Source organism: Propithecus coquereli, unplaced genomic scaffold (assembly GCF_000956105.1).
Source record: "Propithecus coquereli isolate 6110/MARCELLA unplaced genomic scaffold, Pcoq_1.0 Scaffold127, whole genome shotgun sequence".
Taxonomy (NCBI): Eukaryota; Metazoa; Chordata; class Mammalia; order Primates; family Indriidae; genus Propithecus; species Propithecus coquereli.
Genome location: NW_012136858.1, coordinates 1,719,816 through 1,735,332, shown reverse-complemented (window position 1 = coordinate 1,735,332; position 15,517 = coordinate 1,719,816). Strand labels below are relative to the sequence as shown.

Below are 15,517 nucleotides of genomic sequence, written 5' to 3'. Positions count from 1 at the left end.
AATACTTGACCCCAATCCACTGCTTGTTTGGTCAGACTTTTAATCTTTATGTATGTATATCTTAAATCTCTACTAATACAAAAGTCCCTTTTCTCACAACCAATGCTTTTCTGATTTGCAACATTCTTATCTTTGCTTCCTAATGCCTTGCAAGTTGTCTCATATTACTTCCTATCACTGGTTTCACACTGGCAAAACACTCACGATGCAAAAAGGCTTTAGAATGAAGCACAGACCAATTCACAACACTACTCTCATTATGTCCTGTCAATAATAATAATAGTAATAACAGCAATAACATTTATAATACATTTTTCACAGGAAAAACCCGATCTTTCACAGTAAACACATCAGCACATGCTGGTTTATACCTGATAATTGCAGGGATGCATAAAGGAATCAAAAATAGCCCTAGCATTGTAGAAGTGCAGGCATAATGGTAGCTATAATAGCAATAACCACTTCTATTACTTCAAGCATCTGTTGCTTCTTCTGTACTAGGTGGTTAGCAAACATTATTTAATCCTCACAATGACATTAGGATGTTTTATTCTGAAACCCCCTTTTACTGATGAGGCAAGACACTCAGATCTGTTAAGTGATGACTAAGAACATAACAACTTATGAGTGGCAGAGATAAGATTTGAACTCAGGTTTATCTCTCTACGAAACTTGTGCTGTTTCCACAGGTCAGGCTGCCCCAGAAATCAATATCAGGGCTAGAAATAGTGTATAAAAGGAAGCTTTTTATGAATTTATGAATACATGGTATCTCAGAGTCTGTACCACGTTCTGGGTAAGAAATATGTTTGCACTCCCCTGAACCAGGTGGTGAGAAGGAGTACTGATTACAGTTTAGTTCTTTATGACTAGGGTTTAGTCTCAAATTCTCAGTTCCCTAAACCCTCTGGTTTTGGTTTCATGGGAGGTTTGGGGCTAGTCTCATACACCTTTGTTTCATCCTTATTACAGACTGATTTTATTAGTAAGTTGTCAGTTATTTCTCTCACCACTCATTGTCTTTGGTGTTCTAAATTTCACTACAAAAAGTCTTGATTTCTTTTTATTTATCTTGTTGGGGATTTGTTGAACTTGCTGAATTTGAAGAATTATGACTTACCAATTCTGGAAAATTCTAAGCCATTATCGATTCAGATGCTGTCTCTTCCTCATTTTCACCAGTACTTCCTTCTGGAAATCTGATTAAATGTGTTACGTTTTATTACTCTATCTTCCATGTCTCTTGCATATTTTTCTATCTCCTTGTCTCTCTGTGCCACGTTCTGTGTAAATTCTGCTATTCGATCTTGCAATTCACTTAACTCTTTTACTATGTCTAATCTGTTTGACTATTTATGCTATGTACTTTTTAATTTCACCAGCTTCATTTTTCATCTTGGGAAGTTCTAGGTGGTTCTTTTTCAATTGTGAATAATTATTTTTTTAACAGCCTCTCACTTTTTACTCATGTATCAATTCATTCTTATTTTCGTAAGTATTTAAAACGTAATTATTTTTACCCTGTAACTGAATAATGAAGTCCTAGGGGTCAAATTGTTCCTACTGACTTGTTCCCTCATGTGCTCTCTAATTTTTTATTGTGACCTAATCATTGTCTGATCTGTACCTGTGAGAATTTTGAGGGTTTTAGGTTGACAGTATGTCCCTCCATTAAAAATGTGCATATACATCTGCCAAGCAGCCTGGGAAACCAATAATGAGAGACTATTTTATTTCTTGGTTTGAGGCTTTTGAGGCCACATAGGAGGTATATGCAAATTCCAAACTCATATGTGGGTAGGACTATGGTTACAAATTCTCATAGGCAATGTCTCCTTCCTCACTTCAATCACCTTATAAACAAAGTCAAAACAGCCAAGATACCTGACCTCTCCCTTTGTTGTTAGACAGATTTTTTTTTTCAAGCCTTCCCATGTCACTGATTATATCGCCCTTCAGAGTCTGGGCCATAGGCAGAGGTCTCAGTGTCCAATTCTCTGCCTTTTATGTACCTAAGACCTTGTCTTCCATCTCCATGTGACAATTAAAATTCCAGTGTGGCTCTAAGTTCCTAATATCTATACAAGGGCTTGGGGACACAAAGGCTTCAGAGCTAGCTTATCACTCTCGATTGCCACTCCCACCTTTTCTCTCACTCTTCCCCCCACCGCCCCCCACACATCTAGGGACTTCCTTGTGACATAATCTGCTCATTTAAAATAGTATTTGTTGTATTTGTTCAAGCATTTTGGGGATTATCTGTCTTCCATTTCTAGAGAGTAAGGTGGGAAAACAGAAAGTCCTTTTACTAATTTCATCTCTCCTACAGAACAGAAGTCTGAGGAGCCTGGCATACTGTATGATCATACCATATGGTAGCACAGAACACATGACCTTTACTACCAGATCGTGTAAATAGGATACAGAACATTCAGGATGAGGTCAAGTTAGTCATTTAGAAATTTAGTTAGGACCCTATCTCCTGCTGACACTCCATCAGTGAACTTAAAGCCAATGAAGAGGAACAAGGGATTGGTTTACAAAAGTAAACTGGCTTAGACGAATTTCCAAACACCAAAGTACAAACTTGCTTGTTTTTTGCATACATACATACTGCTTATTTGTTTTGTAGCAGTAAGAAGAAAGAGAAATAATCCTCATTGATCATCCTTTACACTCACTGTGCAAGAAACTTTACTCATGTTAATTCTTAGACCTATGAATCACTGTACAGATTCGGAAATTAAGACTCAGAGGTAGAAACTGGCCCAAAAACTGCACAGCCAATAGGCCATGGAGCTAGGGTTCAAATTTAGGTATGCCTGTGATATTTCCATACTGTCAATTAAAGCCTCTGTCAATACAGCCTTAAATTACAAAACTCACTGAGTGTAGTGAAAGACTGGTTGAAGAAGCCAATTTATTGACCAAATTTTGGTGTCAAGGTCAGGAGTTACTCAAAAGAAACAACTATCATTCCCTCATAGAAAAAGGTTATGCAAAGTGCTCCTGCTACTCCAATTCCATATCTAATATTTTCAAAGGGTGCTCTTCTGAAAGCTTAGTAAAGAGATGACCTTAAATGCCACCCAGATTGTAGAGCCCAAGCTCAGAGGTAAGGAGAAGAAATGGGCTATATTTTAAAAGAAGTTTAAAATAGTAATAGTGAATTACCTATAGTGAGGGAGCAAGAAGTGTGAGGGGGCAAAGAGTGAGAAGGTTCAAGGCAAATGGGAAACAAAGCTAGGAGGGAAAATTTCACTGTATAACTTTCTATATTTTTTTATTTTTGAATCATATGAATGTATTACTTATTCAAAAAATTAAATTCTAAAAAACTACTCTAAAAATCAACTCTAATCAAGTGTTATAGCTAATCTGCCATATAACACCAGAACAAGACACTAATGAAAACCAAAGAGTAAATAAAGTTCTCTTACTTCTACAACGCTTACTCCTCACACTATGCGTTTTCTAGACAAAATATGTCAAATTTTTAAGTGACAGTCACTATATGCTTCTAAAGAACTACAGTAAAACTTTTAAAATGGCTAGACCAGGAGGCTAGTAAAAATGAGAAAAATACAGTGATTTATTTAAAAATATTTGTCAAAATCCAAGTTAAAAAAAAAAATATATATATGTACATCACAAATCAATGCCACTTACCTTTCAGCACGGTAGGTTTAACTGCCATTCTGCCAACCAGGCATTCTTTCAGCATAGATTCATAATTGACCCAACGATGAACCTGGTGTGGAAGACAAATGACAGAAAAGCAACATGACTCTAACACCACAAGATGTTCTTATTTTATTATAAGCAAAACTAAACCTTATTAAATTGCTCTGAACACAGCACCTAAAAACTAAGCAGCAGATTCAATTAGTCAACAAGGCAGTGACAGAAAGGCAGCATAGACAGGAACTGTTTAGAACAGTGTTCTCAAAGTGTTGCCTACGGACCTCTGGAGGTTCCACACCCTTTCAGGTATCTATGAGGTCTCAGTTTGTTTCATGATAATACTAATAAGATGCTATTTGCCTTTTTTTAAAAAAACTGTTTTGACATTTGCACTGATGTACAAAACAACGGTGGGTAAAACTGCTGGCATCTTAGCATTAATCAAGGCCATAGCTTCAAACTGTACTAGCAATCATTATATTCTTCACCACCATGAGATGGTGGGTGGTATTTAAGGAATTTTAAGAATATCCTTCATGAAGCAGGAAAAGTATTAATTTACTTAAAATCTTGACCCTTCAGTATATCTTTTTATATTTTTTGTGACCAAATAGGAAATTCTTAGAAACACTACTGCTATAAAGTATGATGGTTTCCCTGAGGAAAAACACATAGGTAATTGTTTGATTTGCATACTGAACTGGGCTTTTTTCATGAAAGGCCATTTATATAAGGAAGAATGATTAATAAAGAATTATTCAGACTTTGGTATTTAACAGATATTTTCTTGAAAATGAACAAAGTGAGACTATCACTTCAAGGAAAACAACTGACAATATTTATTATCAGACACTACTGAGAGGAATTAAATTTAAACATTTCTGGAGGGTACTTTCTCAATATACTTATAGCCTTAAAAATATATAGCTCTTTCACTCAGATATTTAGGCATTTACCTGAGAAAATATTCACATATATACAAAGATATGGGTACCAGGACACTTATCATACTACTGCTTAAATAAACAGACTATTGGAAACAATCTAAATGTCCAATTATAAAAGACCAGTAAAGGAAAATCATGATATATTATTCAATAAAATGCTATATAATCATTAAAATAATCAGGTCAAAAATAATATTGAGATCAGAATCTGTATGGTATTATGTTCCTGAATAAACACATACACACTAAAATAGAAAATGTGTAAAAAATGTGTATATGTACTTATAAATGGGTACTCACTAACATAAATTGAATTTTATAAACTAAATATTTATGGAGCATCCACTAATGAGGAAAACACTATATTCGGGGGCATGGGGTGGGATAGAATTTAAACATACAGATAAAGGAGAATGCTATTCAAGGAGGCAAAAGCATAGGGTTTGTCAATCATGGGACTGGTGAAAAATGGCAGGCAACTCAGTTTGCTCAAAGCAAGATGCATGTTGAGAATATTTACCCTGATATGCACTTTTTAGGGCCTCAAATGCCACTGTCAGTGGTGAGCCACTAAGAGTTGCAGAGCCAAGGTACTAAGATGATTGTCTTTAAGAAAACTGATCAGCAAGCATGTTACCTAAATTGGTGCTGAAGGTAAAGGAATCAGGATAGTATTAAAATATTAATAGTAAGGCTAGACAGGGTGATGATGATTTGAACTAAAGCAGTGGAACGGGAGAAAAAGCTGTAATGTTTAAAGACAGATCACATATTTGGCAGTGATTGGATATTGTGGAACAATGAGAGAAGGCAAAGATTACTCAGGGGCTTCGAGTCCCTATTACAGGAAACAGAGGGAAAAGGAGGAAAGTTGAGTTGATATTATTTGAGGGCATGCTGAATTGAAGTGCCAATGGGTTATCAAATTGCCCATCAGGCATTTGGAAATGCAAGACAAGAGGTCAGCAGTGGGATCAAAACTGTAGGCAGAAATATGACAACAAAGAGATTATTTAATATTCTTTGTACAACTCAAATACTGGACACAAGTAAATTCCCATATTGAAAGATGCAAGAAGCTTTACCTAAGTTTCTAGTTTACTTTCACAGTGAGTCAAAGTTATAAATAATTTAAATATCACTGGTCTTACTACAGCCAAGGGTAATACAGCAATCTGGTAACTAAAGTATTGTTTTAACTGCCAAAGAACTTAGCAATATAGCAGTTCTTGTGACTTCTCCACAAGCTTTCCTAACATAAGGTCCACATAACCTCCTAACACTGAGGGATATAAATAAGACTAGATTTTACAGGAAATTCTTCTTGTGGAAGAGTACATTCAATTATCAAGAAGTCACAGGGAATATACAAGAGAGAAGTACGGCAGACAAGCTTTTAGGCAAACATTCCTAAACTTTTCTATTTGGCTGACATTACTAGTGAATAACAAATATCAAATGACAATGGGAACTTGCCTTAAAACAGCGATAAAAACCTCCCAGGAGAATGCTATTAGGAACAATGGGCAAACATGACTTTTCTCCAACCCAGAAAGAATATTAACAGCAAATGAGATTGAGCCATTTAAGTAGATGCATTAAGGCCCTCTAAATATAAAACAATTATAATTCTGGAAACCTGGTCAAAAAACAAATCCTAGAATGGATGAGAAAGTAGGAAGAACATAAATCAAATTATATTTGATCAAAAACAACTAGTAATATAAAATAACCCAATCAGATTCAAGTATCTCAAATGATAAAAACCCAGTACTGGAACATGGTTAATCACCATTAAAATACAAAACAAAATATATGTGAGACAAAGGCAAATTTCTACCCTTCTAAATATTGTTGTTTCAGAATAACAGTTTAGCAAATTGATAGTTATTAGCATGTTCTGTGTGACTTTTAAACAAGATAAGCGCTAAGACTTGTTTTTAGTAAACATAAGGAGAAAAGTGACTAATTTAAATATCCTTTGAGATACCCATACAGACTCTCACTTATCACTCTAGGAAAAATTAAGTTTTTACTCATTAATCAGCATTATCTAACCTTCTACATGATACGCAAAGTCAGTATAGTGAGGCAGGCTGCATATATAACAATCCCCTTAAGAGAAAAGTTAAGTGACTTGTTTAAAGTGATTCAGCAAGTTAGCAGCAGGTCCCAATACTCCTTCTTCCAATCGTCACTGCTTCCCATAAGCCAATCATCATCACTATTAAAATTAATCAAGACTGAGTAAACACCTGCCAGCAGAGGAAGCAGCAAGCACTTAAGAACACACTCCTAGATACAGACTTGAAATCATCTTAAAAATTTTAATAAAATAATTCAAAAGCAAATTAAATGAACAGCTGCTACTTGTGAGCATCTTCCTACACTTCAAAATTCAAGACAACACATCTGAAATTTATGCAACTATTTTCTTTCATTTTACAAATGTCATATTGCTAAATCCATGAGTACTCTTCTACTGGAATACTTTACTTTCAGCACCTTACCTGATCAAAAAGGTCAGTACCATCTGATCCTGCTGCTCTCATTAGTTCATCTTCTCCACCAGGATGATACTCCATATAGGGACTGACATTATAAACAAACCCTATATTAAAGCAAGGAGAAATAATATTCTAAATGAACATCTTAATAATTGTAAAATCTATAAGTTTCTATAAATCTTTCCAAACATATTCTATTTAACAAATCATTATTATTTTGAAGTATCAAGAACTGTGAAGGATCTGAAATTTCACCATATTTGCAAGCTAACAAGTTAACCTGCCAGTTTCATGAATCCTGGCAGATAACACGAGACTTCTAGGTCAGAGACAAAGAATAGTTTAGCACTCACATTAACAGCAATAGCTAGATTATCTACATTTGCATCAGCTCCCTGAACCCCAGTTCTCACAGAGCTATGTGAAGATGGCCCTATGATACCTGCACACTCAATGTGCTGCATTATAGGAGAGGAACCTTGGGCTTCGGAAACTACAATCTTTTATACATGCACCTGTCTTTTGTTCTCGAGGAAGCCATTGTCTTTATTACACGGAACAGTAAGTAAACCTGTCCTTTACACTATTATCCAACGTGGTTCACTATGCAAACATCCTTGAAAAGACTGTCCAGAACAAAGATAGTCAGTGCCACTGCTCACAAGATGTGCAGAAATGCAAAAGACCTACAGGAAATTGCCTCCCAAGACAAAGAAATGATGAAATACGGTGTACATAATTTTTGAAAGTACATACACACACAGATTACACAGAAATAATATTTCCACTCCACCATCCTCTACTGCTCTGGTAGGAGAATCTGATGAGAAAAGAATTGAGCTCTCTTCCATGTATTTAGTCACCTCAGCAAAGGCTAAGCAATAGTGAACACTTAACCTGTTCTGTGAAAAGGAAGCCCAACTTTTCCCTGCAATTGCCCAAGGAACAAAGATTACTGTTTAGATCTTAATCTTTTTATCTTCCCCAAATATTCATTTCATCAAGTCATATATTCAACTATTTTTTATTTTTATCTTTTAAGAAAGAATAGGGAACAAATAGAGCAGAATATCTTAATGAAGAGCTTTCCCAAGCAAGTGAGCCGCTTTTTAAGTCTTTACTTGAAAACTAGATAGTAGATAAATTCAGCCCTAAAGACACCTCAAAAGTGCAATGAGAACAACTGGTTTTCTTATATCCAGGAATATTCCCTCATTACATGGTGACTTCCCTGAATTTAAATAACCTTAGATAACTTAAAATGTTCATATTATATATTATTGCAAGAAAAGGAGAGGTTAGATTTCAGAGCCAAGAAAGGTATCACAGTTTTTCCACCAGTTTTTTTTGTTGTTTATTTTTTTGTTTGTTCATTTTTGAGACAGAATCTCACTCTGTCATCCAAAGTAGAGTGCAGAGGCATCATCATAGCTCACTGTAACCTCAAACTCCTGGGCTCAAGTGATCCTCCCGTCTCAGCCTCCCGAGTAGCTGGGACTACAGGTGCGCGCCTCAGTGCCCGGCTAATTTTTTTCTATTTTTAGTAGAGACAGGGTCTTACTCTTGCTCAGGCTGGTCTCCGACTCCTGAGCTCAAGTAATCCTCCCACCTCAGCCTCCCAGAGTGCTAGGATTGCAGCCATGAGCCACTGTGCCCGGCCTCCACCAATTAAATTTTAGAAAATAACCATCCAGTCCAGACTTCTTTCTAAAACTGCTTAAAGTCAAGCACAAAAGGAAATAAATTCCCAGAATTTCTCTTTCAGCAGTCCTCCAAATAAGTATGAAAAAAATTAGCTGAGTTCCCTCCTTTCTCTCTCCGCATACATCTCTCTTCACCAAATTTAAAAGAAATCTTCTCCATCACTGAATGCTCCAAAATCCACAGACAACAAATGTGAGTGGTAAGGATTAGGATCAGAATTATTCCCAACAGACTTTTTAAGACAGAGGATGAGCCTAAACAAGAGTTCCAAATTTTTTTGCAACCAAGTCTTCACTAGAGTTCTAACGTTTCTCAAGAACAGACACATGATTATCTGTGATGAAATTTCACATGTTACAGCAACCAGCATTTCCAGTCGCTTTATGATCAGCACATACAGCCTGAAACACCCCACACGTGTTCTCAGCTGCCTCATGGCCCTTCAGATTGACCCTTCTCCTCTTAAACTCCCACCTCTCTTTCCATAGACTAGGATCACTCTAAAACTGAAAAACATCCCATCCTCTTCAGATGGAAAAAACTAGGAATGCCTATAAAATCTCTCACTATATGAAATTAAAACTGTTAGTGTCTCAGTATATGATATGTTAGATCCAACCACATTTGGCAGTATTAGTAACCTGTTAATTATGAGACTTAAACCCAACCCCAAAAGGAAACTAGTACATTTCCTCTGATACAAAGGCTTTCTTTCCTCTTTCTCTCTTTCTTTCTTATCTCCTCCCATTATTTCCATTTCCTAACAACTAAAAACTTGGGCCTTTGAATGTGGCAGAAGAAAACAAGTGAAAAGTACCAAACTTTATGCTTTTCCTTAGTGTTGTATTATATAAGCATAGCTCAGAGATATTTCTGGTTTAGTTCCAGACCACCACAATAAAGCAAATACCACAATAAAGTCACACAAATTTTTTGGTTTTCCAGTGCATATAAAAGTTATTAATATGTTTACACTATACTGTACTCTATTAACTGTGCAATAGCATTATGTCTAAAAACTGTACACACCTTAATTAAAAAATACTTTATTGCTAAAAAATGCTAACAATCATCTGAGCCTTCAGCAAGTTGTGATCTTTTTGCCAATGAAGGGTCTTGCCTCAATATTGATGGCTGCTGACTGATCAGGGTGGTGTCTGCTAAAGGTTGAGTCAGCTGTGGCAATTTCTTAAAATAAGACAACAATGAAGTCTGTTGCATCAATTGACTCTTCCTCTCACAAAAGATATCTCTGCAGCATGTGCTGCCATTTGATAGCATTTACCCACAGTAGAACTTCTTTCAAAATTGGAGTCAATCCTCTCAAACCCTGCTGCTTTATATAATATTTTAACTAACTTTATGTAATATTTTAAATCCTTTGTTGTCATTTCAACAATGTTCACAGCATCTTCACCAGGACTAGATTCCATCTCAAGAAACTACTTTCTTTGCTCATCCATAAGAAGGAACCCCTCATCCATTCAAGTTTTACCACGAGATTGTAGCAATTCAGTGACAATGTCAGGCCCAACTGCTAATTCTAGTTCTCTTGCTATTTCCACCACATGTGCAGTGAATTTCTCCATTGAAGTCTTAAACCCCTAAAGTCATCCATGAGAGTTGGAATCAACTTCTTCCAAACTCCTGTAAATGTTCGTATTTTGACCTCCTCACATGAATCATGAGTATTCCTAATAGCACCTAGAATGTAAAACCTGTGTTCACTTTGGCAGCACATATACTAGAATGTGAATCTTTTCCAGAAGGTTTTCAGTTTCCTTTGTCCTGATCCTTCAGAGGAATCACTATCTGTAGCAGCTATAGCCTTACAAAATGTATTTCTTAACTAATAAGATTTGAAAGTCAAAATTACTGCTTAATCCATGGGCTGCAGACTGGATGTTGTGTTAGTTGGCATTAAAACAACATTCATCTCCTTGTACATCTCCATCAGCACTCTTAGGTGACCAGATGCACTGTCCAATGAGCAATAATAATTTCAAGGGACTCTTTTTCTGAGCAGTACGTCTCAACAACAGGCTTAAAATACCCAAGAAACCATGCTATAAATAGATGTGCTGTCATATGGGCTTTATTGTTCCATTTATAGAGTACAGGCAGAGTGGAGTTAGCATAATTCTTAAAGGCCCTAGGATTTCTGAAATGGTGAATGAACATTGGCTTTAACTTAAAGTCACCAGCTACATTAGTCCATAACAAGAGAGTCAGCCTGTCCTTTGAAGCTTTGAAGCCAGGCATTGACTTTTCTGCTTTTCCTTTCTAGCTATTAAAGTCCTATGTGGCATCTTTTTCCAATAGAAGGCTGTTTGGTCTACATGGAAAAGTCTGCTGTTTAGTGTAGCTGCCTTCATCAACGATCTTAGCTAGATTTCCTGGATAACTTGCTGTAGCTTCTCCATCAGCACTTGCTGCTTCACCTGTACTTCTATGTTATGGAGATGGCTTCTTTCCTTAAACCTCAGAAACCAATCTCTGCTAGCTTCAAACATTTCTTTTGCAGCTTCCTCACCTTGTTTAGGCTTCACAGAATTGAAGAGAGTTAGGGCCTTGCCCTGGATTAGGCTTTGGTTTGAAGGAGTATTGTGGCTGGTTTGATATTCTACCCACACCAGGAAACTTTCTTTACATCAACACTAAAGCTGTCTCACTTTCTTATCATTCATGTGTTCACTGGAGTAGCACTTTCAATTTCCTCCAAAATTTTCCTTTGTCTTCACAACTTGGCTAACTATTTGACATGAAAAGCCTAACTTTTGGCCTATCTCAGCTTTCAACATGCCTTCCTCACTAAGCTTAATCATTTCTAGCTTTTAACTTAAAGTGAGAGATATGCAACTCTTCTTTTCACTTGAATACTTAGAAGCCACTGTAAGGTTATTAACTGGCCTAATTTCAATATTGTTGTGCCTAAGGAGTAGGGTGGCCTGAGGGGAGGGAGAGACTCGGGAATGGTCAATTGGTGAAGCAGTCAGAGCACCGAACATTTTTCAATTAAGTTTGCCATTTTATATAGGCGTGGATCATGGTAACCCAAATCAATTACATCAAAGATCACTGATCACAGATCATCACAATAGGTATAATAATAAGGAAAAAGCTTTAAATATTGTGAAAATTACCAAAACGTGACACAGACACATGAAATGAGTACATGCTGTTGGAAAAAAATGGTGCTGATAGACTTGCTCAACACAGGGCTGCCAAAAACCTTCAATTTGTAAAAAACACAGTATCTGTGAAGCGCAAGAAAGTAAAGCACGATAAAACGAGGTATGTGTATACTCTGTTTGTATTATACATGACCTTCAGAAAGCAAATCTCTTGTGTGCAAGGTTCTAGTCTCTTAAAAGTTCTTACCACCTGGTTTTTAGAAACTAATTTTGTAGCCTTCTAAATTTTCCAATGACACAATTTCATTAACTTCTTCCTAGATCTCTTAATTGCTCAAGTGTGGCATATCTGAGCGCCTAACTGCCCATTAAATAGAAATAAATAATATTTACAGACCAACAGACATAATCTCAAATTGATTAATAGCTAGGCTATTGATTAATAGCTAGGCTATTAATAAATTCTGCAAAACCTAAATCCTAATAATAACATTAATGTTAAAATGGGCAGAAATAGATTCATGAAACATCAATCCTGAATAGTGCAAAATTGGGCTGTGACTAAGGTCTTCTGGTCACAACTCAACTGGTACTTTTAGATCATTTCCATGGGGTGATCTTCCATGGCAGAGGGACATTTAGGGAGGATATCTATCTATCTATGTATCTTTCTATACGTCCATTTTCTCCTGTATACTGATAGTTTATTTTTTTGTGTTTTGTTTTTTAAATTCTAATCACAAGTAGATGCAGGGAAAAGATTGCCTTAGTACTGTTAAGAACAACTTATTAAAACTAAAATACAACAGTTGTATTAGGAAGGTATACTCCAATATTTAAATAAATCATTTTAAATGTTCTAAATAAATCATTTTAAATGTTGCTAGAACATTTTATATTCAGTGGTACACTGTATGTCTAATTCATCCTAGCAGAGATGCAGCACAATTGAAAGCACATATTCAGAACAACAACTACACCGAGTTTCTTTAGGCAATGTACTGGTAGTACCCATTCTCAGTATTTTTCACACTAAATTATCTCTTTTGTATTGTATGTCTGGAACTCTGAGCTCTCAAAAAAGGTCTTAGAATAAAAATTACCCATTTCAAAATTATCATTTATTACTTTTCAGAAACTTATACTTCATTTCAATCACAGAATGATAGTCTTAAGACTGAGAGAACTCTAAAAGCAACTTTTAGTCTGATCCCTCACCAGTACAGAACTCACCTCTACAGTATTTATAGACAGAGCATCATCCATCACCTGCTTGAATAGTTCCAGTGTCAAGGAGCTCACCTCTTTTTAAAAAGCTTAGTTCAAGGATCAATATCATTCTTATGCCTGAAAGCTAATGTTGACATTCTACACAAAGAGAATTCTTTCCATCTTGGCAAACACTGCCTATAGTTTTTCCATGTATACTTTTTATATTTATTTGTTTTAAATTTAAACCCCAACTGCCTCTGATAAAGACTGTGGGTTTCTTGCAATAAAATATTTACTTTTCGGTTTCTATAAGTTTGTATGGAAAAGCTTTTAAAACCCACAACAAAATGCATAGGAGAAAATAAACTATACCAGTTGCATAATCTAGCTAACAGTGCTACTGTGAGTGAGTATTTAACACACTGATCGCCACACTAGAAAAAAAAAAAATTGCCCTCAGGGCCACTGTGTTTTATTACAAAAATAGAATAAAAACTTTGAAAACAAAATGATCCTTTCTAATATAATGAAAAATTTGTTATTGACTTCTATTCATTTAATCCACATTTTTAGAATTAAATTGTCAATATTAATTGTAATATTAATAAGTAAGATTTTCACAAACCAACTGCAGGGTTTTGCCCAGGTTTTGCTTCACGAGGCCCTGGGCTCAAAACTAGTGTGAGATAAATACAACTCACATGGCAGTTAATGTGTTAATATAGTCCTGAACTTCCTAGCAGCCAAGGCCAAAAGAGACACTACTAACAGTGGTCTCATTATCTGATCTTAAATAGTATTAAAATAAAACAAACAAAAGAGGGAGACTCATTGATTCTTTAAAAGGGAAAAATTCTCTTCATATTGTGAAGAACTGAGTCCTTATAAAGGGCACTGTGATCACATAATAGATACTACAATTTAACAATATACAGAAATATTCCTCATGTAGCATTATGTTCATTCTTCCCACCCCTAGGTAACCACGAATCTACTTTCCATCTATTTAGATTTGCATATTCTGGACATTTCATATAAATGGAATCATACAATATATGGTCTTTTTTGATTGCCTTCTTTCACTTAGCATGTCTTCAAGGTTAATCCATGATGTTGCATGTCTCAGTATTTTTCCTTTTTATGACTGGATAATATTCCATGTATGGATATATCACATTTTGTTTATCCATTCATCAGTGGATGGACATTTGGGTTGTTTCCACTTTTTGGTTATTATTAATAATGCCACTACAAACATTCGTGTACAAGTTTTTGTGTGAACATGTTTTCATTTTTCTTAAGTATATATACCTAGGAGTAAATTTGGTGGGTCATATAGTACTCTATGTTTAAACTTTTGAGGAATTGCCAGACTGTTTTCCATTCTCACCAGCAATGTATGAAGCTTCCAATTTCAGAGAGCTCTTTTTCAGTCAATACTCCAACTCCCTATAGAGAGAAAAAGCCCTTTCCCACCTACAGAGCCTCATTCACACCACATATGTCAGATGACTAAATTGAGAACTGGATTGCAGCATGTTCCAACTCAATCTGACACGCAGCTCTATATGACAGGTTTTGATTAAAGACAGCATCATGTTAAGACTCAAGTGACATTTTATACCTACTATCTACCAGATGAAGCTGCCACAGATTTTAAGGTTAGGTAACCATAGATGTGAACCCTAATGGCCCACCAATAAGGAGTGAGCTGCGTCACCACAGTTCAGGCCACACACCCACCAACTAATAATTTTTCATTTCTTCTTCATTCTCTTCTGTAAGTCAGTCTCAAAGTACGGTCCAGGGACTCCTGAGGGAGCTCAAGACTCTCAGTGGTCCAAGGCCGAAACTTTTTCACAGTAATACTAAGATATTATCTGCTTTTTTTTATTTTTTTATTTTGAGACAGGGTCTCGCTCTGTCACCCAGGCTGGAGTACAGAGGCACTAACATAGCTCATTGCAAACTTGACCTCCCAGGCTCAAGCAATCCTCCTACCTCAGCCTTCTTGGGAGGCACGTACCACCATGCTCAGCTAATTTTTTTATTATTATTTTTTGTAGAGACAGGGTCTCACCATGTTGCCCAGGCTGGTCTTGAACTCCTGGCCTCAAGCAGTCCTCCAGCCTTGGCCTACCAAAGTGCTTAGGATTACAGGCATGAGTCACCATACCCAGCTTATCTTTTTTTATGCTTATTCTTTTACAAATATAGAGTTTTCTAGAGACTACTAAGCCACACATTAAAGGTATTTGCCAAAATGTAAAACAATGCCATTTTTCTACTTTCTGTTTTGGAAAATGCAGCTATTTTTCATAAACATAGG

The 15,517-nt window shown here is 36.0% G+C and overlaps 1 protein-coding gene across 2 annotated transcripts in view; it reads right to left on the bottom strand.

Annotated features, from left to right (window-relative positions):
• LOC105805317 (cytochrome b5 reductase 4) overlaps window positions 1-15,517 on the bottom strand; it is a 76,683-nt gene that overhangs the window by 43,081 nt on the left and 18,085 nt on the right. For both annotated transcript variants that reach the window (XM_012638188.1, XM_012638189.1), the window contains exons 3-4: window positions 7,142-7,242; window positions 3,670-3,751 (exon numbers count right to left, since the gene is read on the bottom strand). In XM_012638188.1, the coding sequence (XP_012493642.1) occupies window positions 3,670-3,751; window positions 7,142-7,242 (183 nt within the window). The remainder of the gene's footprint in view (window positions 1-3,669; window positions 3,752-7,141; window positions 7,243-15,517) is intronic.